The sequence below is a fragment of the Nerophis lumbriciformis genome, linkage group LG13 (genome assembly GCF_033978685.3).
Source record: "Nerophis lumbriciformis linkage group LG13, RoL_Nlum_v2.1, whole genome shotgun sequence".
NCBI lineage: Eukaryota > Metazoa > Chordata > Actinopteri > Syngnathiformes > Syngnathidae > Nerophis > Nerophis lumbriciformis.
Genome location: NC_084560.2, coordinates 22,697,143 through 22,720,927, shown reverse-complemented (window position 1 = coordinate 22,720,927; position 23,785 = coordinate 22,697,143). Strand labels below are relative to the sequence as shown.

At 41.3% G+C, this 23,785-nt stretch overlaps 1 protein-coding gene across 1 annotated transcript in view; it reads left to right on the top strand.

The window, feature by feature from the left end:
• LOC133613734 (transient receptor potential cation channel subfamily M member 2-like) overlaps positions 1–18,624 on the top strand; it is a 36,127-nt gene extending 17,503 nt beyond the window's left edge. Inside the window, exons 5-10 of the mRNA XM_061971492.1 lie at positions 2,349–2,512; positions 8,753–8,936; positions 9,103–9,155; positions 9,924–10,124; positions 10,192–10,294; positions 17,914–18,624. Of these exons, the coding sequence (XP_061827476.1) occupies positions 2,349–2,512; positions 8,753–8,936; positions 9,103–9,155; positions 9,924–10,124; positions 10,192–10,294; positions 17,914–18,077 (869 nt within the window). The 3' untranslated portion in view covers positions 18,078–18,624. The remainder of the gene's footprint in view (positions 1–2,348; positions 2,513–8,752; positions 8,937–9,102; positions 9,156–9,923; positions 10,125–10,191; positions 10,295–17,913) is intronic.
• Positions 18,625–23,785: the final 5,161 nt, after the last annotated feature.

Sequence of the window (23,785 nt, the reverse complement as noted above, 5' to 3'; positions counted from 1 at the left end):
CGCCGCCCTAGTGGCTCTCTGGAGCTTTTTTAAAAATGTATGAAAAATGGCAAAAGATGAGGGGGGGAAAAAATTCTTTTTTGTTTTAATATGGTTTCTGTAGGAGGACAAACATGACACAAGCCTCCCTAATTGTTACAAAGCACACTGTTTATATTAAACATGCTTCACTGATTCGAGTATTTGGCTAGCGCCGCTTTGTCCTACTAATTTTGGCGGTCCTTGAACTCACCGTAGTTTGTTTACAACATGTATAACTTTCTCCGACTTTCTAGGACGTGTTTTATGCCACTTCTTTTTCTGTCTCATTTTGTCCACCAAACTTTTAACGTTGTGCATGAAAGGTGAGTTTTGTTGATGTTATTGACTTGTGTGGAGTGCAAATCAGACATATTTGGTTTTGGTCACTGCATGACTGCAAGCTAATCGATGCTAACATGCTATTTAGGCTAGCTATATGTACATATTGCATCATTATGCCTCATTTGTAGCTATATTTGAGGTCCTTTAGTTTCCTTTAAGTCCTCTTAATTCAATTTATATATCATGACACACTATCTGTACGTAATATGGCTTTTAATTTTTTGCGGCTCCAGACAGATTTGTTTTTGTATTTTTGGTCCAATATGGCTCTTTCAACATTTTGGGTTGCCGACCCCTGAACTAGACAAATCACAAAATATTTTAACATAAGCAAGTATCAAATAAGTATAGTTGCATATTACTTACCGATACAAAGTCTCCAAGGCAGAAGCATATGAAAAAATATCCAGTATCAGACGTGTCCACATCATTACTGCGTCATGAGCTGAACTTAATGAGTTAATGTGGCCACTAAGTGTCCCATAAAACAATTACCACTCCACTTAAATTTTAAGACAGCATAGTTTCTTTCCAGACTGTTAATAATAAATAGGTTATTGTTTTTCATACCTACTATTGTTCTTTGTTTGCGTATTTTAATTTGATCAAGACTTTTCTACAAAAGTGTCTATGATTCGCGCTGATATCGTATCGGCCAATACTCAACGCTCCAATATCGGTATCTTATCAGAAGTTGTATTGGGAAATCTTTAATTATAAACCTCTGTATATTTATTCATTTCATTCGAGTCTGCATTTCTTGTCATTTGTAAGTCATTTCTAAAGGAAGCTGTAATTTCTAGGTAAACTACATATGGATCTATCTTTCTATTTTCCATACAATTGATCCAAATTGGGATTATTGGCAGGGCTGGATACTATGCCAAAGGAAAGGCGGACTGTTTACCAGTCATTAGCATGCCGTTTGAGATGGGAATTACTGTAGTCGGGAGTTTAACCAAATTTGGGGGGGAAATATGCCTCAAAAGTTAAAAAAACAAAACGTTTTGACCTTTCGGATGGATAATCAACACTTGTTAATTGCAACAACAACTATAAAACACATTTAGTCTACATTACTTGTCCGGAATCTAAACAGCAGTTTTAGTTTAGTTGAATATTATTTACTAGGGCTGCGAATCTTTGGGTGTCCCACGATTCGATTCAATATCGATTCTTGGAGTCACGATTCGATTATAAATCTTTTTTTTTTCGATTCAATGCGATTCTCGATTCAAAAATGATATTTTTCAGATTCAAAACAATTCTCTATTCATTCAATACATAGGATTTCAGCAGGATTTAGCCCAGTCTGCTGATATGCATGCAGAGTAGTAGATTTTTGTAAAAAGATTTTATAATTGTAAAGGACAATGTTTTATCAACTGATTGCAATAATGTAAATTTGTTTTAACTATTAAATGAACCAAAAATATGACTTATTTTATCTTTGTGAAAATATTGGACACAGTGTGTTGTCAAGCTTATGAGATGCGATGCAAGTGTAAGCCACTGTGACACTATTGTTCTTTTTTTTTTGTATTTTTTTTTGTATTTATAAATGTCTAATGATAATGTCAATGGGGGATTTTTAATCACTGCTATGTTGAAATTGTTACTAATATTAATACTGTTGTTGATAATATTCATTTTTGTTTCACTACTTTTGGATTGTTCTGTGTCGTGTTTGTGTCTCCTCTCAATTGCTCTGTTTATTGCTGTTCTGAGTGTTGCTGGGTCGGGTTGGGTTTTGGAATCGGATTGCATTGTAATGGAATTGCTTTGTATTTTTTTGTTGGATTGATTAATAAAAAAAGAAAAATCGATTTTTGAAAAATGAGAATCGATACTGAATCGTACAACGTGAGAATCGCGATTTAAATTCGAATCGATTTTTTCCCACACCCCTATTATTTACTGAAACAAATGTAATATCAATAATAATAGACATGTTATTAAGGACTGCAATACTCTGCTCTACCCAGGTGCATGGATCATCACAGGTGGCACCAACACGGGTGTCATGAAGCATGTCGGGCAGGCGGTGAGGGATTACTCCCTGAGCAGCTCCATGCAGGGCCAGATTGTGACCATCGGAGTAGCGACATGGGGAGTTATTAACAATAGAGACGTTTTGGTGAATTCACAGGTACATCTATTTATCATACATCATGGTTACATATATCATCTATTTTTCCGCCCTCAATTTCTTTATTGATTTTAAATTTTTTGTGAAAAAACAAAATAAAATAGAGACAAAATAAGATAAAATAAAAATGATCATTACACACATCACACAGCTCCACATGGTATTATAATGTTGGTGGCTTTGCACTCCATTACCTAATATATTCCAGTAAAGGTTTCCACATATCTTCAAAGTCCTCTGCCCTCCCTCGAGTAATGTAAGTCAGTTTTCCCAATATGACATAGCTTGCCATTTCCTTTATCCATAAATGTATTATTTTTTCCCCAAAATAATGCACTCAATCACCTGGCCTGCCGGAGTCCAAAGTCAATCAAGGTTCAATTACTTGCACAAACCACAAAATCTTTTGGGTAAATCCCCAAAACCAAAATTTTGCTCACTGATGTACATTTACTTTGACTCTGGACATGATCTGGCCACTTGTGCATTGTGCATTATATTTATATAGCGCTTTTTCTCTAGTGACTCAAAGCGCTTTACATAGTGAAACCCAATATCTAAGTTACATTTAAACCAATGTGGGTGGCACTGGGAGCAGGTGGGTAAAGTGTCTTGCCCAAGGACACAACGGCAGTGACTCGGATGGGGGAAGCGGGGATTGAACCTGGAACCCTGAAGTTGCTGGCACGGCCACTCTACCAACCGAGCCATACCGCCCCAACCACTTCTGTCTAATATTTTCGTAAATTAGGGCAGTGATTTTCAACCACTGTGCCGCGGCACACTAGTGTGCCGCGGCACACTAGTGTGCCGTGATATATTGTCTGGTGTGCCGTGGGAAATTATGCAACTTCACCTAATTGGTCCAAAAAATATTTTTTGCAAATCAATAATCATAATAATGTGCCGTTGTCTAGTGTCTGTGCTGTGTAGAGCTTGGCAGGATAACCATGTAATACTCCATATCAGTAGGTGGCAGCAGGTAGTTCATTGCTTTGTAGAAGTCGGAACGCATCGAGGATGGTTTGTCGTGATCCCAATAGGCAGAGCACAGTGTGCAGGTAAAAAGGTATGTAACGCTTAAACCAAAAATCAACAAAAAGCAAGTCCCGCTAGGAAAAGGCACTGAAGCATAGGGATGGCTATGTAAAACAAAAGTAAAACTGAACTGGCTACAAAGTCAACAAAAACAGAATGCTGGACGACAGCAAAAACTTACAGCGTGCGGAGCAAAGACGGTGTCCAACTAAGCACATCCTGTACATGACGTCACAATCAACAATGTCCCCTCAAAGAAGGATAGCGTACGCACAACTTAAATAGTCTTGATTGCGAAAACAAAGCAGGTGCGGGCAATAGCGCTCAAAAGGTGTGAAGCTGCTACAGGAGAACACCAACAATAGAGGAAGGGTCACCAAAATAACAGCGCAAGACAGGAACTAAAGCACTACACACAGGAAACAACAACAAACTCCAAATAAGGCACGACAACCTGGTGGAGTTTAATTTTTTAACCTTTTCTGCTGGTGGTGTGCCTCCGTATTTTTTTTTATGAAAAAAATGTGCCTAGGCTCAAAAAAGGTTGAAAAACACTGTATTAGGGCATGCCCAAACACAGTGAAACAAAGTACCTCGTTCTTTTACACATTCAGTATAGGTGTCTGAAATATCGGGAGACCAGCTATTCAACTTTACAGGTGTTATGTAAGTCCTCATTAACCACGTGTATTGTAACAACCTTAATTGTTTGTTTCTGGGCTTTAAGGAATGCTCTATTCCAATTCCTTTCCAACACAGTTTCCCTAAAGTCTGAGTTCCATGCGTCTAGTTTGTCAGTAGAAGATTTGTCATCATAAGATACCAAAGCTGAGTAATACAATGAAATTTGGCCTTTTCCCTTAAAATGTGAAATTGTAAGATGTTTCTAGAGGAGGTTCTGAGTTTATACGTCTGTATTTTGAGGATATAAAGTGTCTGAGTTGCAAATATTGAAAAAAGTGTTTTTTAGGTGTTTGGTATTTCTGAGTAAGTTCTTCAAAAGTAAGTAGTGTGCCATTTGTATACAAATCACCAACTTTTCCAACACTATTTTCTGCCCACATTATAAAGCCTCCATCATTTCTTCCTGCTGTAAAGGTTGTATTCCCCCACGATGGGGTAAACTAAGAGATGGTAGGGGTGTCTTTAGTGTGCTGATGGGCTTTAAACCAAACATCAATAGTGTTCCTCAGGAAGGGATTTTTGTCTTTTTTATTAGTCCCAAAGTCACCAGCCTTGGCGTCACTATAGACAGTGATTTTAAACTTGACAAACAAGTCAATGGCGTTTTAAAATCGTGTTTTTATCATCTTTGTCTTTTAGCAAAGGTAAAACCGTTTTTATCTTTTAACCTTTTTGAACAAAAGTCGTGCATGCTTTTATTTCAAGTGGCCTCGACTACTGCAATGCACTTTATGCTGGCATTAGCCAAAAAGCTCTCTCCCGGTTGCAGTTAGTCCAGAACGCGGCAGCACGACTTTTAACAGGGGCCAGGAGACGCCAGCATATAACCCCAATCCTTGAGAGTTTCCACTGGCTCTCTGTTCATTTTAGAATTGATTTTAAAACCTTGCTGTTTGTTTTTAAAGCTTTACATGGACTGGCACCTCAGTATATCTCGGACCTCATCCAAACTTACAATCCTGCGCGCGCTCTGAGGTCCGAGAGCCAGCTCCACCTCGTGGTGCCCAAGACCAGACTTAAAACCAGGGGAGACAGGGCCTTCTCTGTGGTCGGCCCTAAGCTCTGGAACACTCTGCCCCTCCATGTTCAAACTGCTTCCACAGTGGAGTGTTGTAAGTCTCGTCTTAAGACCCACTTTTATTTTCTGGCTTTTAACACTACGTGAGTTGTGTGGTCCTCTGTTGTCCTCTGTGTTTTTAAAATTTCTATTTCTATTTACTGTTTTAAATGGTTTTACCCTTTAAAATTGTTTTTAATCATATTTATTTTATATTGTTTTTAATTGTGTTTAATATTGTTGTGCAGCACTTTGGAAACATTTTGTTGTTTAAATGTGCTATATAAATAAAGTGGATTGGATTGGATTGGATTTATTAGGACCTTTGGTTCTGATGAATATAGGTATAATCTTGGAGGAAGGTATGGTACTGACGTTTGTTCAATAGATAACCATGATGGGGCCGTAGCTGAGCGGCACCATTTTAAATTTGGAAGTTGTTGCCCCCTCTTTCATAAGAGAGGTACAGTAACGTAATGTATTGGACAAAGGGAGAGGTGTTGATTGGAATAAATTTAGGCAATATACTCATTTTTATCATATTTATAACACCAATTACTGATATAGGCAATGTCATACAGCAATCGATTGTTGCTTTTATGTCTTCAAATAAAGGATCATAATTTGAAGACAGAATTGTTTTAATTGAAAGTGTAATCTTGACCCCAAGATATGTAAATCTCTCTCCCTGGCATTAAACACATTGAGTTTTTAAGATTGGGTTTGACCTTTCATCCTTATTTGAAAACAATATGGAGGATTTTGTATGGTTATTATTTTAACCAGAAAATTGTCCAAAAATGTTGATACACTAAATTTGGAATACTATTGCCCAGGTTTGTTAAAAAAAGAATCACTTCATCTGCATATCGATATCTTATATTCTTGTCCTCTTAATGCAACACCTACTTTGTCGGTTTGTGCTCTAACTGTAAATGCTTTGAATTGATTTCAAAATTTAAGTCAATAGTTAAATAACGATCCAATTCCCTTTTTTATCGTCTGTCAATGTTTGAAACTGATATCGATCAATAACTTTGTTTTGTCCGTCTATTGGTTTAGATATTTCGGATTTATATAACAATTGGTAATACTCTCTAAAGCTGTCATTTATTTCCAATGGATCCACTGTTGTGTCACCGAGCGAGGTCCTGATGCATTTAATGGTTCTTTTCGATTGCATCTTTTTAATTTGCCAGTATAGCAGTTTTCCAGCTTTCTCTCATTGGTCGTAATAAGTATGCTTCAACCACAACCGACTGTGTGCTACTTTATCAGCTGACAGTTTCTTATATTCAGTGTTCTTAGTAGCAGTAGGTCTTTTTCTTTAACAGAGTCATAGTTTGCATTAAGGTTTATTTCCAAATCTTTAATTTGCCTTTCTAAAGTTTCCATTTCTTTTATTTTTTCCTTGAATTTTTTACTTGTATAGCTAATTATTTCCCCTCTAAAGTACGGTATGCTTTAAATGCCTCCCATGTGATACTTGCGTTGGTTTAATTTGTGTTGAATTTAAAGAAAGTATCAATTTTATCCCTTATGTGGTTAACAAAGTCTGGGTTTTGTAGCCAGCTCACTCGTAAGCGCCAATTTGGCGGGATATGAAAACATTTCTCTATATGCATTATTCGTGAGATAGCAGCCTGATCACTAATCACTATGATATCATACCAGCATGCTTTAACTTTGGATACAAGCTCTTGTGATACAAGGAAATAATCAATACGAGAGCGTGACCTAAACGCGGCCGAGTGACAAGAATATTCTTTCTTACTTGGCTCCCTCCATATTTCAACCAAGTTAAAGTCAACTACCCATTGTTTTGATTGATTTTCTAGTTTGAGCCTTGGTAGAGTCAAGACCCTACTTAGTGGCCTAGTGGTTGGAGTGTCCGCCCTGAGATCGGTAGGTTGTGAGTTCAAATCCCGGCCGAGTCATACCAAAGACTATAAAAATGGGACCCATTACCTCCCTGCTTGGCACTCAGCATCAAGGGTTGGAATTTGGGGGTTAAATCACCAAAAATGATTCCCGGGCGCGGCCACCGCTGCTGCCCACTGCTCCCCTCACCTCCCAAGGGATGATCAAGGGGATGGGTCAAATGCAGAGGACAAATTTCACCACACCTAGTGTATGTGTGACTATCATTGGTACTTTAACTTTAACCCGATCCAACTGTGGAATTTAATGTGCAATTAGAGTACCGTATCCTCCGACAATGCAACTTCCATATAATGTAGACAAAGTCAGGAAAAAATGTTCAACAAAATTTTGGACTTTCCTCATTTGGTTACTGAATTCAGTTTCAGGAAAAGTAGCCTGCCTTGAACAATTTCTACCGGCCTTATCTTGAATTGTTTTGGTCACTTGAAATGGTATATCTTTATGAATCAAAATAATACCCATAGCATAATTGTTATAGGATAAATGTATCACCAGGCCAGGCCAACAATTTTGGATCTGTTTAAAGTCTGAGGGTTTGAAGTGGGATTCTTCAGTCGGGATGTCAGTAGTCAAGGGCAATTTCCTGGAGTTTTTCACAGAATCCAGACGACTTGGCAAATCTTAGCATGCAAATCTAAGGAGCGAGTGTTTCCAGGCATACCTTGTTGTCATTTCAACTGTTACTTTTGACTGTGGTATCGTCATACATCTTTGGCGTGTTATTTTGTACAGACAAGGTTTAATAGTCAAAGTTTTTACAATACAATTAAATTAAATGATTGCAACTTTTGGTGGCAAAGACACCCTTTGTAAGAATCGTGAGTCAACCCATTCTAATAATACCTCTGTGGCCTCTATTATTGTTGTTAGTGACGTGCGATACTACTGATTTTATTTCTGATCCGATATTGAGTATAATTTTGGCTGGTGTTGGCGATACCGAATAGATACCGATACTTTGTGCAAATATACCTAATGTGTCTGGTAAAAGTTAAAAAGTAATGTATTTAAGTGTCAATGACTGTAGCTCTTGACTTCTTCTGTTTGTTTGATATTGTCATTACTGCCACAAGTGGTGGAGAAGTGTACTACAACTGACTACAGCTGCGTCCAATATGGACCACAGCTGAAAAACAGATATTTTATAGCGGCTCTCTAGGGGACCTTTCAGAAAACACTGATTTAGACAAGAGCTCAATGATTTAGTTAGTTTACACTGTGTTCTTGTTCAAGATTTACATTATCTCAAATACCTAAAGTATCGAAAGTATTGATATTTTGATCTGAGAATCAATATTGGAGCATAAAGATCAGCGGTATCGATATTTCAGTATCGATCTGCACATTACTAAATATTGTATTAGATAAGCAGTATATGTAGAACATATATGGGGCAGTTTTATTGAAGTGCATTATGGTTCTTAATTGCTGACATTTGCTATACGGGCCAGATGCAAGAGGACTTTTGGAATAGTTCTTTTTATAATGAATAAGTATTCCCAGTATATTCTTTTTAGGGTTGTTTCCCCGCCCATTACTCGATGGATGTCAAGAGTCGAATGCCGTGCCTTGATAACAATCACACTCACTTCCTGCTGGTGGACGACGGGACACTCGGCCACTATGGCGTTGAGATCGATCTGCGGAGTCGATTGGAGAAGTGCATCTCCGGAAAGTCTCTTGGAAACAAAGGTAGTGCATGCACCATTACAGCTGCATTATATGGGGCGGAGCCATCAATCTCAGCAAGGAACCACATTTGGTAGCCTGAACATGACACGCCTCACTATATATTTTATTTTATTTTCACTTCCCGCTTGCTGTGTTTTGTATCCCAACATGTGTTTTTCATTGCCAGATGGTGAAGTGACCATCCCTGTGGTGTGTGTGGTATTGGACGGAGGAGCAGGCACTCTCAGTGTGAGTCCTCACTTTTCTTCTCCTCGTCTCCTACTAGTCCAGGGGTCGGCAACCCAAAATGTTGAAAGAGCCATATTGGACCAAAAATACAAAAACAAATCTGTCTGGAGCCGCAAAAAATTAAAAGCCACATTACATACAGATAGTGTGTCATGAGATATAAATTGAATCAAGAGGACTTAAAGGAAACAAAATGACCTCAAATATAGCTACAAATTAGGCATAATGATGCAATATGTACATATAGCTAGCCTAAATAGCATGTTAGCATCGATTAGCTTGCAGTCATGCAGTGACCAAAACCAAATATGTCTGATTTGCACTCCACACAAGTCAATAACATCAACAAAACTCACCTTTCATGCACAACGTTAAACGTTTGGTGGACAAAATGAGACAGAAAAAGAAGTGGCATAAAACACGTCCTAGAAAGTCGGAGAAAGTTATACATGTAAACAAACTACGGTGAGTTCAAGGACCGCCAAAATTAGTAGGACAAAGCGGCACTAGCCAAATACTCGAATCATTGAAGCATGTTTAATATAAACAGTGTGCTTTGTAACAATTAGGGAGGCTTGTGTCATGTTTGTCCTCCTACAGAAACCATATTAAAACAAAAACATTTTTTTTTCCCCCTCATCTTTTGCCATTTTTCATACATTTTAAAAAAAGCTCCAGAGAGCCACTAGGGCGGCGCTAAAGAGAGCCGCGGGTTGCCGACCCCTGTACTAGTCCAACCATGTTGTGTGGGTGTGTGTCCCCTGTCAGACCATCTACACGGCCATGCTCAACGACACACCCTGCGTGGTGTTAGAGGGCTCGGGAAGAATGGCTGACGTGATCGCCCACGCGGCAGGACTACCTGTGAGCCAGGTGACCATCAGTCTCATCCATCGCCTGCTGAAGAAGTTCCTCAGCCACGAGTACGACAACTTCTCCGACCTCCAGATCATCGAGTGGACCAAAAAAGTATAACCAAGAAAGTCTTTATTCTACTAAGTTTTTTTTCCGAACAAGTGTCTACTCTGTGTGGCAGATTCAGGACATCATCAGGATGTCTCACCTGCTGACGGTGTTCAGAGGAGGCGGGGACAGTCATGGAGACGTGGATGTGGCCATTCTGCAAGCACTCTTCAAAGGTGGGCTCATCGATTTCTGTAAGATTATTCCACGTTCAATTTGTTTACATCTCTGACCTCCATTTACATTATTAAAACCATATCCTGGAAAACATCCTGCTGACTTAGATGCCCTACTTGTAATTGACTGGCATCAGTACCTGATTATTACAACCCCCAGGGAGACCTTGCAGCAATTAAGTGTGCTGAAGCAAAGTGCTTCAAGCAAACTGTCGGACAATGTTCATGCTGCTCAGCGTTGGGAATAATGGTCCCTGTTTTTTTTTAGGTTGAAAATATTCACAGGTTGCATGTGTAACAAAATATGTATGCATCTATCACTTGGTATCACTTAGCACAGGCCTGGGCAATTATTTTGACTCGGGCGGCCCAATTTAGAGAAAAAAATGTTTCTGGGGGCCGGTTTATCTGATTTGTAGGAACACTAATACAAAACCTCACAATAATGTCTGATTGAAAGCTAAAATTGTTATGACAGACCGCCTGAAAAACGGAATGAGATTTTAAATGTTGTTATGAATGAGTCCCCCAGAATGTACATGAAAATAAAGAATGTGGGATTGATTTACAATATTAACCATACTTGCCAACCTTGAGACCTCCGATTTCAGGAGGTGGGGGGTGTGGTCGGGGGTGGGGCGGGGTTGGGGGCGTGGTTAAGGTATATATATATATATATAAGAAATACTTGACTTTCAGTGAATTCTAGCTATATATATATATATTTTATTACATATATATATATATATATATATATATATATATATATATATATATATATATATGTCTTAATAAGGTTATCCAAAAAATAGTGCTCGATACCGTAGTAGAGCGCAATATATGTATGTGTGGGAAAAAAAATCACAAGACTATTTCATCTCTACAGGCCTGTTTCATGAGGGGGGGTACCCTCAATCATCAGGAGATTTTAATGGGAGCATTCGCATACCATGGTTTATATAGGGCACAGAGTGGGTGGGTACAGGCTGGCCTAGGGGCGTGGTGATTGGCTCATGTGTTACCTAGGAGGTGTTTCCGTCTATGGCGGCATGCTGTTACAATTTCGCTGCGCTTGTTGAGGGATGACAGGTCTGGACGGTAAATAATAAACAGTTTCTCTTTCAAGCATAGGTTGCATCTTTTATTACCACTATTGTAAGGTGTGCTGGATGCAAGAATTTTCCATGTTATTGAATATTCAACATTATTGTCTTTGAGGTCCCAAATGTGTTTGCTGAGTTCTGTGGTATTTCGCAAGTTTTTGTTCCTGAAAGAAGCCTTGTGATTGTTCCATCTGGTTTTGAATTCTCCCTCGGTTAATCCTACATATGTGTCGGATGTGTTAATGTCCTTGCGTATTACCTTAGATTGGTAGACAACTGATGTTTGTAAGCACCCCCCGTTGAGAGGGCAATCAGGTTTCTTTCGACAGTTACAGTCTTATATATATATAAGATATATATATATATATATATATATATATAAATATATATATATATATATATATATATATATACATACATATATATATATATAAATAAATAAAATAAATATTTGAATTTCAGTGTTCATTTATTTACACATATACACACACATAACACTCATCTACTCATTGTTGAGTTAAGGGTTGAATTGTCCATCCTTGTTCTATTCTCTGTCACTATTTCAGAACACACACATTATACAAATATACATTATAAAATCAATAAGAAAACGGGAGCTCTAATTTGGGAGTCTGAATTAGGATCAGAAGTTCCTATATAAACATTGCGCACTCACGTCGCCATTTTGTATTGATTACTGCAGCTGTGCACTGGATTCATTCACAAATACAAACTACAACTCACAAACACTTTAGAGTTAGGCTCCACCATCAGAATGTGTACTTAAACTTATAAAAATCACATGGATATTATTCAGTGAGTTGATTCACCAAAACTAACCTGTTATACAGGAGGAAAAAGCACACAGGACGTTTCAATTGTTCACAGACTGGTCGCGCTCATCAGAATGACAAGACACTTCCGGTCTGCAGGTGATAGCATTCAATTGGGAAGAAACGCCCTACTGCCCCCTACTGACCAATGTGAATACTGATAAATGTGTAATGACAGCTCCAAAAACGAATTCAAACCACAAAATAAAATAAATAAATCAACACAAAAATGTGACACATTATGGGTGGGTCACATATGCATGTACAGTAGATGGCAGTATTGTCCTGTTTAAAAGTGTCACAACATTGCTGTTTAGGCAGACGAACTGCTTTACGGTAGACAAAAACTTGACTGCTGTTGTTGTGTGTTGTTACCGTGCTTGGAGGACGTTAATGAAACTGCCTAACAATAAACCCACATAAGAAACCAAGAACTCGCCCTCGATCATTAGCTATTTATATTGTGGGAAAGCGGACGTGTGAACAGGCTGTCAACAGTCACTCAGGTCCGCATGGAGCTGGAGGGGGCGTGGCCTCCAGCTCCGCCTGAATTTCGGGAGAAAATTTGTCCCGGGAGGTTTTCGGGAGAAGCGCTGAATTTCGGGAGTCTCCCGGAAAATCCGGGAGGGTTGGCAAGTATGATATTAACTATGAACGATAAAACACTGAATATTTACAACATATGAACGTGACACTCCCTCTCGATCGACATATTTTAAAATCAAGCGAAACGCAACAAAAATGCAACAAAGACAGCGAAATATGAATGCTAAGGGTAAAAAAAACCACCTACAATTTGATATGTCTGATATATCACTAAGTCTTAGAACTTTCTTGTAAAAATCTCCTTCCGCGTTTGTTCCTGACACCCGCATTTCAGGCTGGCCGCTCTGGAAACACTCTGTGGAAACGCTTCTCACCCACACTGCTTGGTGCCTCGTCTGAGCTACTGTGACTTAGATTACCATAGTAACTAGTATATCATGCAAAAATGCAGATTCCAACCATTGAAATACTTTGTATAGTTCAAGACTTATGGTCATTTGAAAACATCACTGCGTATCATAATGGCGGCTACAGTTTCCATCTTAAAGAGCTATCAATCAATCAATCAATGTTTATTTATATAGCCCTAAATCACAAGTGTCTCAAAGGGCTGCACAAGCCACAACGACATCCTCGGTACAGAGCCCACATAAGGGCAAGGAAAAACTCACCCCAGTGGGACGTCGATGTGAATGACTATGAGAAACCTTGGAGAGGACCGCATATGTGGGTAACCCCCCCCTCTAGGGGAGACCGAATGCAATGGATGTCGAGTGGGTCTGACATAATATTGTGAGAGTCCAGTCCATAGTGGATCCAACATAATAGTAAGAGTCCAGTCCATATTGGGGCCAGCAGGACACCATCCCGAGCGGAGACGAGTCAGCAGCGCAGAGATGTTCCCAACCAATGCACAGGATCTAAAATAATTATTTGAGAATGTCCGGCGAGCCAGATTGAAAATCTTAACGGGCCGCGTGCGGCCCCCCCCAGCCTTAATTTGCCCATGTCTGACTTACCAAAATGAGACTTGGTACGCATGTCTAACATGAGCACACAGACAAAAAAGACATCTCAACAACACAACCTGTAACTGCAACAACTGGAAATAAAGACGACACTACAAATAGATAACCTGTTATGTTGAAGTACGCATCGTAACTCTGCTAAGAATTCCCAGGCCGAACGTATTAAGAGTGAAAGACAGGAAGTGTTTATTGCGTCATGGATTTATTTTGTTCTGTTATTAACATACTTGCCAACCTTGAGATCTCCGATTTCAGGAGGTGGGGGGTGGGGCGGGGCGTGGTTAAGAGGGGAGGAGTATATTGACGGCTAGAATTCACCAAGTCAAGTATTTCATACATATATATATATATATATAGATATATATATATAGATATATATCTATCTCTATCTATCTCTCTCTCTATCTCTCTCTCTCTCTCTCTCTCTCTCTCTCTCTCTCTCTCTCTCTCTCTCTCTCTATCTCTCTCTATCTCTATCTCTCTATCTCTCTCTCTCTCTCTCTATCTATAGAGATATCTACATCCTGAAAATATGCAAACAAAACTGTGTTTAGATAGTTGATACTTCAAACTTGCATAAATAAATATTAAGGAATATAACATAACTTGGCTTCTGAGAGTTTCAAAATGTAATGAATAAAATGCTAAAGTTGTTGATAAACAAGCAATTATTTTAATAATTAAATATGGTCATTTTAAATGAATTATTATGATCATTTAAAATCAATTATTTCAAATATGTTTATTTTAATGTATAATTCTATGGCTGGATGTAATAAGGAGTCACAAAAAAATACAAATAAAAATACAATTAATTTTAATGTTTATAGCAAAATATAGTAAAAATGTATTTCGTTTTTTTTTTTTTAAGTTAATAAATACATTTATTTTTAGGTAAAATAAACATAATACAATTTATCTCTAGTCTGGATGATTTAGTTCTTGTCACCCTGTTGTCCTCCCGTCATGAAAAAAGGCTGTCCTCACTCAGGTCCGCATGGAGCTGGAGGGGGCGTGGCCTCCAGCTCCGGCTGAAAATCGGGAGATTTTTGGGAGAATATTTGTCCCGGGAGGTTTTCGGGAGAGGCGCTGCATTTCGGGAGTCTCCCGGAAAATTCGGGAGGGTTGGCAAGTATGGTTATTAATAATGGTTTTGATGATAGTTTCTTTCGAACATGCAGAAAATTACACTACGGTACAACACAGATGTCCAGTTCGTCATTACAACAACACAAACATTTGTCTTTAAATATACGCATGACAGATGTCCCATAATTTCAGCTGATCTTAATTGATCGGTGATCGGCTAATGAGCTGCCGAGCCCAGCGCATCTTTACCGCAGCTGTGTCCCAGTGTTTACATGGCTAAAGATTCCTTGGAAATTGATGCACTATAACATTTCTGTATTATTTGTTACGCACATGCAGGAAAGTGCATGAATTCCAGGAGGGTGCCGGTCTTGCCACAGCATTGGCTCGAATTCTAAAGCAAGCTGTAATGAACGCGTCATCTATTCACCGTGCAAAGCCGCTTCTAAGATATTAATCCTCACCACCATGGCGGAAAATCAAATTACGCTATCACTGGAGGACTAGAGGAAAAGGAATGGCTAAGCATGCTACACAAACACACCGAGCAGGACGACACAAGAAGCTAACCGCTAAAGCGTCGATGTAAAGTACGGTAGGTGTGATCAATCCAGATGTCGATACTATACCAACTTTATTTATAAAGCCCTTTAAAAACAACCACAGTTAAAAAACAAAGGGCTGTACACTACTATCGATACTACTATCGATACCTAGTATAGTATCAGTATATAAACAATGCCATAGTGATTATATTGATATTTTTCTTGTTCTTATTAAGTTAAGTTAAAGTACCAATGATTGTCACACACACTAGGTGTGGTGAAAGTTGTCCTCTGCATTTGACCCATCCCCTTGTTCACCCCCTGGGAGGTGAGGGGAGCAGTGGGCAGCAGCAGTGGCCGCGCCCGGGAATCATTTTGGTGATTTAACCCCCAATTCCAACCCTTGATGCTGAGTGCCAAGCAGGGTCCCATTTTTATAGCCTTTGGTATGACTCGGCCGGGGTTTGAACTCACAACCTACCGATCTCAGGGCGGACACTCTAACCACTAGGCCACTGAGTAGGTATTATTGCTTGCACTTACATGACTTAATGTCGTGCTCATTAAATACGTGTGGTGGTCCAGCCAGCGTCTGTTCTCAATGGGTATGAGGCCCCATTTAGACCATCTCAAAGAAAAATGCCCTATGATTGCGTTGTTTTCAGCTGAACAAACCGTTCAAATTGCAAAAAGAATAAACATTTCTTCAGAGTTCCTTAAGAGGTAATCAAGAAGGGCGGAAGAGTGCAATATTTTACGAAAAAAACGACGAGAAAAGTGGCACACACTCCAGTCCAATGGAGCGGAACAACGCACAAGTTTGCCATGATCACTTCGTATAAAAGTTTGTTTGATATACTTTTACCGTTTAGTGTTTCCCATTTAGGTATTATCTTTGTATTCCTTAAAACACATTTTTGCTACCAGTGTTTTGTAAATCACCAACTCGGCAAGTTTAAGAAAGCAAATGTGATCAAAACCTAAAAGAGTTGAAGGTGTTGTTTCAAACTTCCTAACTCACATTTTTATTTAAAGCAAAAAATATAAAAAGAACACCACCGTCTAGCGCATGTTACCATTCGTGGTTTAACAGAACAAATTTTTTTGACAAATGTTTATATTTTTCACATTTACAAAGTTTATGTAACAAAACCTTTTTAACAGCCCAAATAAAATGATAGGTGTTTACAGCGGTCACTCACCTGGTCTCGTACGCGCAGGGAGCGCGTGCACACATGCAAAACCAGTCCAAGAGAAGCAACAAACTATTTGCTATGAGGGGCCGTTAGGGACATTATTCAGAATTACTTCTTACATACACGACTGAAATGGTCTCACATAAACAACTGAAATGTTTTTTTCTCTCACACACACTACTGAAACACTCTCATACACACTACTGAAATGCTCTCACATTTGCAGTCGTGTTGTTGTTACGACAAAATATACATTCAATGACAGCTAACGCTAGCTATCCAAATTGCTATTATTAGCCAACAACACCCAAAGCTAATGCACGTCCATATGTTACGTACGTACGCAATTCAATCATTCCGTACGAGAAGTCGTGAGAGGGCGGGATAAACGGTGTATTGGAAAGTTGGCATCTCTGTAAATGTTGCAACTTTAAGTTTTTCCCAAAGGCAGCAGTCATAAATGAAGCTTTCAGCACTTACACAATGTTGACATTTATAGTTATATTTTGAAAAAGACAGGGAAAAACACGCGTACTCGTAAAAAGAGCGTGCAACAGCAACAAGGCAACATATATGGCTGTTGACACGAAGTTAAATCATGAAATGCAACCTTACCCAAGCATCAATGATGCAAGATTTATCTGACCCGGCCACACAGAAATAAGTTTTAGACCTCCATGCTTTTCCAAGTTTCCATCTGTTAGGTCGTGTAAAATGATGTCTGGAGCACAAGATAGTTCGATAAGTCTGGGAATCCTTGATATCACTCGACAAGTCTTTTTTATAAAGTAAAAGGATCTATTTCATTGCATAGTTAGATTTTTTGCTGTATGTATACTTTTGACCCAGCAGATTTGGTCACATTTTCAGTAGACCCATAATAAATTCATAAAAGAACCAAACTTCATGAATGTTTTTTGTGACCAACAAGTATGTGCTCCAATCACTCTATCACAAAAAAGTTGTAGAAAGTATTGGAAACTCAAGACTGCCATGACATTATGTTCTTTACAAGTTTATGTAAACTTTTCACCACAAATGTATACACATAACCTTTTAAATAAAAAAAAATTATGGACATGCGCCATGGACAGTTATGTAAATTAGCTGATGAAATTATCAGGGCCCTCCAACCCCATTTAGACATAGTTTTAATGGAGTGCGCTTACAGAAAGAAATGTATAAATGTTTAAAAGGCTGTTTCAAAATATATATATTTCTCTAATTTTGTATCATGTGTCACCAATGTTCTGTTGATACACTGCAACTTCTTCTGTAGCTTCTAGGGCCAGTGAGTCACAAAACGTAGAGGGCTGGAGGAGGCAGTTGGAGCTGGCTATCGTCTGGAACCGAGTGGACATAGCCACCACTGAGATATTCACCGACGAAAGCCAATGGAAGGTCAGTCAACAGACTCCTGTGGTTAGTAGCAGTTGCTGGTGAATGCTAATGAACCGTGACTGGAAAATTAGCCGAATTGTGCTGAGCAGCCATCACGACAGAGATGTGTGTACCGCTTTCCAGCGTGTATTAAAACACATTATTATCACATTTGTCCACTAGTACCCTTTTATGCTAGCATCAATAAAAATAAAAATAAAGTATGAACATGTGACGACCGGGGCGCATTGTGATGCGGGGTTCGTTCTCTCAGGAATGCAGACGGGCGTCAGACACAGCGTGCAGGTAAGAAAGTATTTATTTAATAATAACTTATACTGGAAAAAAGAAAAGGGTGCTCATAGCACATAAGGCAAAAAACTAAATGAGCTAGCATGGGAGCTAGAAGGTAAAAAAAAAGGAGTTTAGCGTGGAAGCTAACAGGTACAGAGCCGGAACAAAAGTCGTCAACTGTTGCACGAAAACAAACTACGAAGCCAGAACGAATGACAGGGAGGACAGACTTAAATAATAATGTCAGTGATGACAAACAGGTGCGTGTCGGGAACAAACGCGGCAGGTGAAAATAATAAGCAGCCATGGCAACAAACTCAGGTGTACAAAACAGGTCCTCAAGGAGTCCAAAACTAACCAAAAACACAAGTATCTTGAAAACGTAAACAAAAAATATGATCCGGGCAGCGGATCATAACAGTACCCCCCCCTTAAGGGACAGATTCCAGATGTCCCCTTGAAAAACTAAAACCCCCCCAACTATAACAAAGTTCAAGAGTCCAGGGAGGGTGGAGGGAGGATTTGGCGGAGGGTCGCCAGGTCACATGTCCCCGAATCCACCGGGGACGAGTCAGGTGGCGGCGGCGAATGGAACGCCGCTGCCGGAGGCGAGGCGGACGACCACGGAAAGGCCACATTTGTGGCTGCCGAGAAGGTGGGCGTGAGTGGCGCCAGAAGTTCAGCAGCCGGAGAGTTCTGCGACTACGTCTCGGGTGTTGCTGCTGTTTGCGCCACTGGCGTCCATACTCTAACCTCCGAGAGCGCCGCTTGCGCCGCCAGAACACCAGAGGTCGCTGAGACGACGAGGAGAGAGCAGACCTCGCCGTGGAAGCAGGAGGAAGCGTCGTCGTCGCCGTGGAAGCAGGAGGAAGCGTCGTCGTCGTCGTCGCCGTGGAAACAGGAAGCGTAGTCGTCGCCGTGGAAACAGGAAGCGTCGTCGTCGCCGTGGAAACAGGAAGCGTCGTCGTCGCCGTGGAAACAGGAGGTGTCGTCGTCGCCGTGGAAACAGGAGGCGTCGTCGTCGCCGTGGAAGCAGGAGGCGTCGTCGTCGCCGTGGAAGCAGGAGGCGTCGTCGTCGCCGTGGAAACAGGAGGCGTCGCCGTCGCCGTGGAAACAGGAGGCGTCGTCGTCGCCGTGGAAACAGGAGGCGTCGTCGTCGCCGTGGAAACAGGAGGCGTCGTCGCCGTGGAAGCAGGAGGCGTCGTCGCCGTGGAAGCAGGAGGCGTCGTCGCCGTGGAAGCAGGAGGCGTCGTCGCCATGGAAGCAGGAGGCGTCGTCGCCATGGAAGCAGGAGGCGTCGTCGCCATGGAAGCAGGAGGCGTCGTCGCCATGGAAGCAGGAGGCGCCGTCGGCGTGGGCGGAGCCAGAGGCGGAGCAGGCGGCTCGTCTGTCGGCGTGGGCGGAGCAGGCGGCTCGTCTGTCGGCGTGGGCGGAGCCAGAGGCGGAGCAGGCGGCTCGTCTGTCGGCGTGGGCGGAGCCAGAGGCGGAGCAGGCGGCTCGTCTGTCGGCGTGGGCGGAGCCAAGGACGAATCAGGCAACGGAGTATCTGCGAGTGGTGGATGTCTCAGCTGGGCTGCTGGGTTGGCCGTGGGGGGAATCATCACCTGCAGCGCGGTGAGAATACTGCCCAGCTGTCTCTTCAAAACATCAAGGCGGGCGTCTTGGCGTTCCGCCATGGCATTGACGCAAGCCCCAAGAACGCCAAACTGTTCCTCCTGTTGTCCAAGTTGTTTGGCCTGTTGGTGCAATGCCCTTTTTACTTGGTCGGTCTCTGCGGGGTCTCGTGTGCTTTGCAGCGATGGAGCAGGAGGTGGAGAGGATGGTGTTTGCAGGACCACCAGGGTTGATGGTGGCGTCAGAGTGGCAGGCGTCCGGACTGTCGTTGTCGTTGCCGTGGAAACAGGTGCTGGTGCGGAAACCAGACTTGGATTCGGTGCTGGTGCGAGAACCAGCCTTGGAGCAGGTGCTGGGCGTGACTTTGGCGGAGGTGGCCTGGCCGGGGGTTGCGGCTTAGCATGCCGAAGGTCTGGTGGCGGAGGCCGGCATGGAGGTTTGGGCTTGGCTGGGCGCAACTGTGCCCGCCCACTAGCAAAGCACCCAGTACTAGCCCCCCCCCCTCAAGAAGCGGATCCCAGACGCGTCTTGAGCAGTCTGGAACAGTCTTTAGGGGTGGGAGGGAGGAGGTGAGGAGGTGGGTAGGCTCCTCCCCTTTTGATTGTCCAAATTGTCTATTCTGCTCTTCAATAGTGGACTGTAGGGACGACCAAGAGGGAGAAAACAGAGTGGGCGGAGCTTGAGCCATAGGGGGTGGGGCTTGAAAACCAGAATGTGACTGGTACTGACTAGACTTATAATTAACAAAAATGTCCTGATAGTATTTAATTGTTGAATTAAAGTCATTTGGAGGCGGCTGACAGAAAGAATTGACTGAATTTAAAAAAATGTCTTCGTCTATGACGTCATCACCAGTGGACGGGATGACGTCATCCGCGCGGGTCTCCAGCTGACTGACAGCCCAATCAGTGAACTGTTTGGCAAAGTGAGTGATGGGATTACCAAACATCGGCGGAGGGGAATCCTGGGCTGCTTGGCTGTGTTCCGGAGGGAAGAATTGCGGGGGTGGCGCGTCTCTGTCGCGAGCTGAAGCCGTCTTGTGCGACTTCCGCCTTCGCTGACGCGTGCGAGCGGGCTGAGAGAGGACCTCCCCGGGCCAGATGGAGTCGATCGGGACCAGAACACCTCCAGGTCCCCATATCATCTCCTCATCTGGATTGCAGCGGAGCGTCTCTGCCTCCATCGCTCGGAGGACCATCCACGCACCTTCTTCATCCACCTCCGTCAGGCCCGATGCGAAATAACTTTTTGCTGGCTTCGTACTGTGACGACCGGGGCGCATTGTGATGCGGGGTTCGTTCTCTCAGGAATGCAGACGGGCGTCAGACACAGCGTGCAGGTAAGAAAGTATTTATTTAATAATAACTTATACTGGAAAAAAGAAAAGGGTGCTCATAGCACATAAGGCAAAAAACTAAAAGAGCTAGCATGGGAGTTAGAAGGTAAAAAAAAAGGAGTTTAGCGTGGAAGCTAACAGGTACAGAGCCGGTGTTGTACCGAAATCTGTTACCCATCAGAATTTGTGACTCCAGGGGGCGATGTTCCCATGGCGTTTGTTTGATGGTTAAACGGCAAACCCAAAGAGGAGGAGAAGAAGGACGCTTGCGTAAATGGCGTAAACTATCCTTAATGCTGAAACGTCAGTTGTCAGAATTTCAGCATTAATAAATTACACATATTCTGGAAATCAATGACTTACTTTCATTATAGTATGAGTCCATTGTATCAGCTGTTGATTCTCTCACACACATACATTTTCCAATATAGATAAGGCTATACATGCACATGCGGTTGTTCTGTTTGTTATGGCTGTATGTTCCCTATTCTTAAACCAGTCACCTAAATTACAATTTCCTGCCCTTTTTACACCCCCCTCCCTTCATCTCCATTCACTTTTTCTCATTTGGACCCCCAGAATCGCGCACTAGGGTTACATTTTCCGATAAACTGTGACTTGGCCGTCAGATTTCGAGACCTTACTGTATGTTCCTTATTCTTAAGCCAGGAACCTCAATTACTATTTCCTGCCCTTTTTACACCCCCCTCCCTTCATCTCCATTCACTTTTTCTCATTTGGACTCCCAGAATCAGGACGCACTAGGGTTACATTTTCCGATAAACTGTGACTTGGCCGTCAGATTTCGAGACCTTACTGTATGTTCCTTATTCTTAAGCCAGGAACCTCAATTACTATTTCCTGCCCTTTTTACACCCCCCTCCCTTCATCTCCATTCACTTTTTCTCATTTGGACCCCCAGAATCAGGACGCACTAGGGTTACATTTTCTGATAAACTGTGACTTGGCCGTCAGATTTCGAGACCTTACTGTATGTTCCCTATTCTTAAACCAATCACCTAAATTACAATTTCCTGCCCTTTTTACACCCCCCTCCCTTCATCTCCATTCACTTTTTCTCATTTGGACCCCCAGAATCAGGACGCACTAGGGTTACATTTTCCGATAAGCTGTGACTTGGCCGTCAGATTTCGAGACCTTACTGTATGTTCCCTACTCTTAAGCCAGGAACCTCAATTACTATTTCCTGCCCTTTTTACACCCCCCTCCCTTCATCTCCATTCACTTTTTCTCATTTGGACCCCCAGAATCAGGACGCACTAGGGTTACATTTTCTGATAAACTGTGACTTGGCCGTCAGATTTCGAGACCTTACTTCACTGCATCTTTCAGCATTTATAATACAGATTTTTATTAAAATACATATACCCTAACCATCAAACTAAACTAAGCAGAAACAGAGCTAAACAGAAACCTTTTTTTTTTACAATAAATTTTGGAATTCAAATGCAACATACAATCATAACTTATTTTCTAATACAGAAATTAACATGGTATGTTCCTGGCATGCATCACAACTATATCCCTCCTCCTTGGGGTTTCCCACACACAAGCTGTGGTACCATCGCCCGCACCGCTCGCACTGGATCTGAAATTAATGCATTTGGTCAAGTGTATCAATTCAATGTAAATCAATATGTAAATTGATTAAATAAATTATATTTATTGATATAAATCAATATCAGTATATCAATATCAATTGGCTTCTTTCAGTGGCTGATGTTAAACAAATGTGGCAAGGGAAAATATTGTTTGTTTTCTTATCAAGATATCTTACCCAGTCAGTGGTATCACTTTTGGGGCTCCCACCAATCTCCTCCCCTCCGCAGCAGTGGCAGAGCTCACTGAGATCATCTGCAAGAGATTTTCACAAAGAAAACCTGATTTTCTTTGTGACGTACGAAAGGATGTGAAAACACAGCACGCCGATTCTTCCATTTGTAACATTGAGGGACACCTTGCTAATCCCAGTAGTTTCATTGGAAATTTGTTTTAAAAGTACACACCAGTTTCCTTGAGGAGCGTTTTTTCAACATGCATCCGATATGCCTCCACCGCCTGGTCAGAATTATCGAAAATGGGTGCCTCCTCTGCCAACACCTTTTCAGCATACTAGGATTGAGTGATAGACAAAGTGATGGTGAATTAATACAAGCTCAATTAGTCTGAAAAAATGTATGCCCCTCAATATATATTCTATCTTGTCCCTTGATTGATATTTAATAAAGCTTTCTGGAAATGCACGTAAAATCCATTGCAATTGTTTGTCAGATATAGATGATGTATTAAGTAATCATTCAAGCAAATTTGAAATGAACTTACTTTCAATACAAATATCCCACAGGAGGTACTGTCTTTTTGTAGACTGTGAGGCACTGTGTTTGCAGACCACTTTGGTAGTGCAACATTCCTCTGTCGCATGAAAGACCTTCATATAATATACACATCAAATTAAATTCAGGTATTGTGGATGTGTGTGAAAGTAAGGGATGGTTGATGGTAGCTG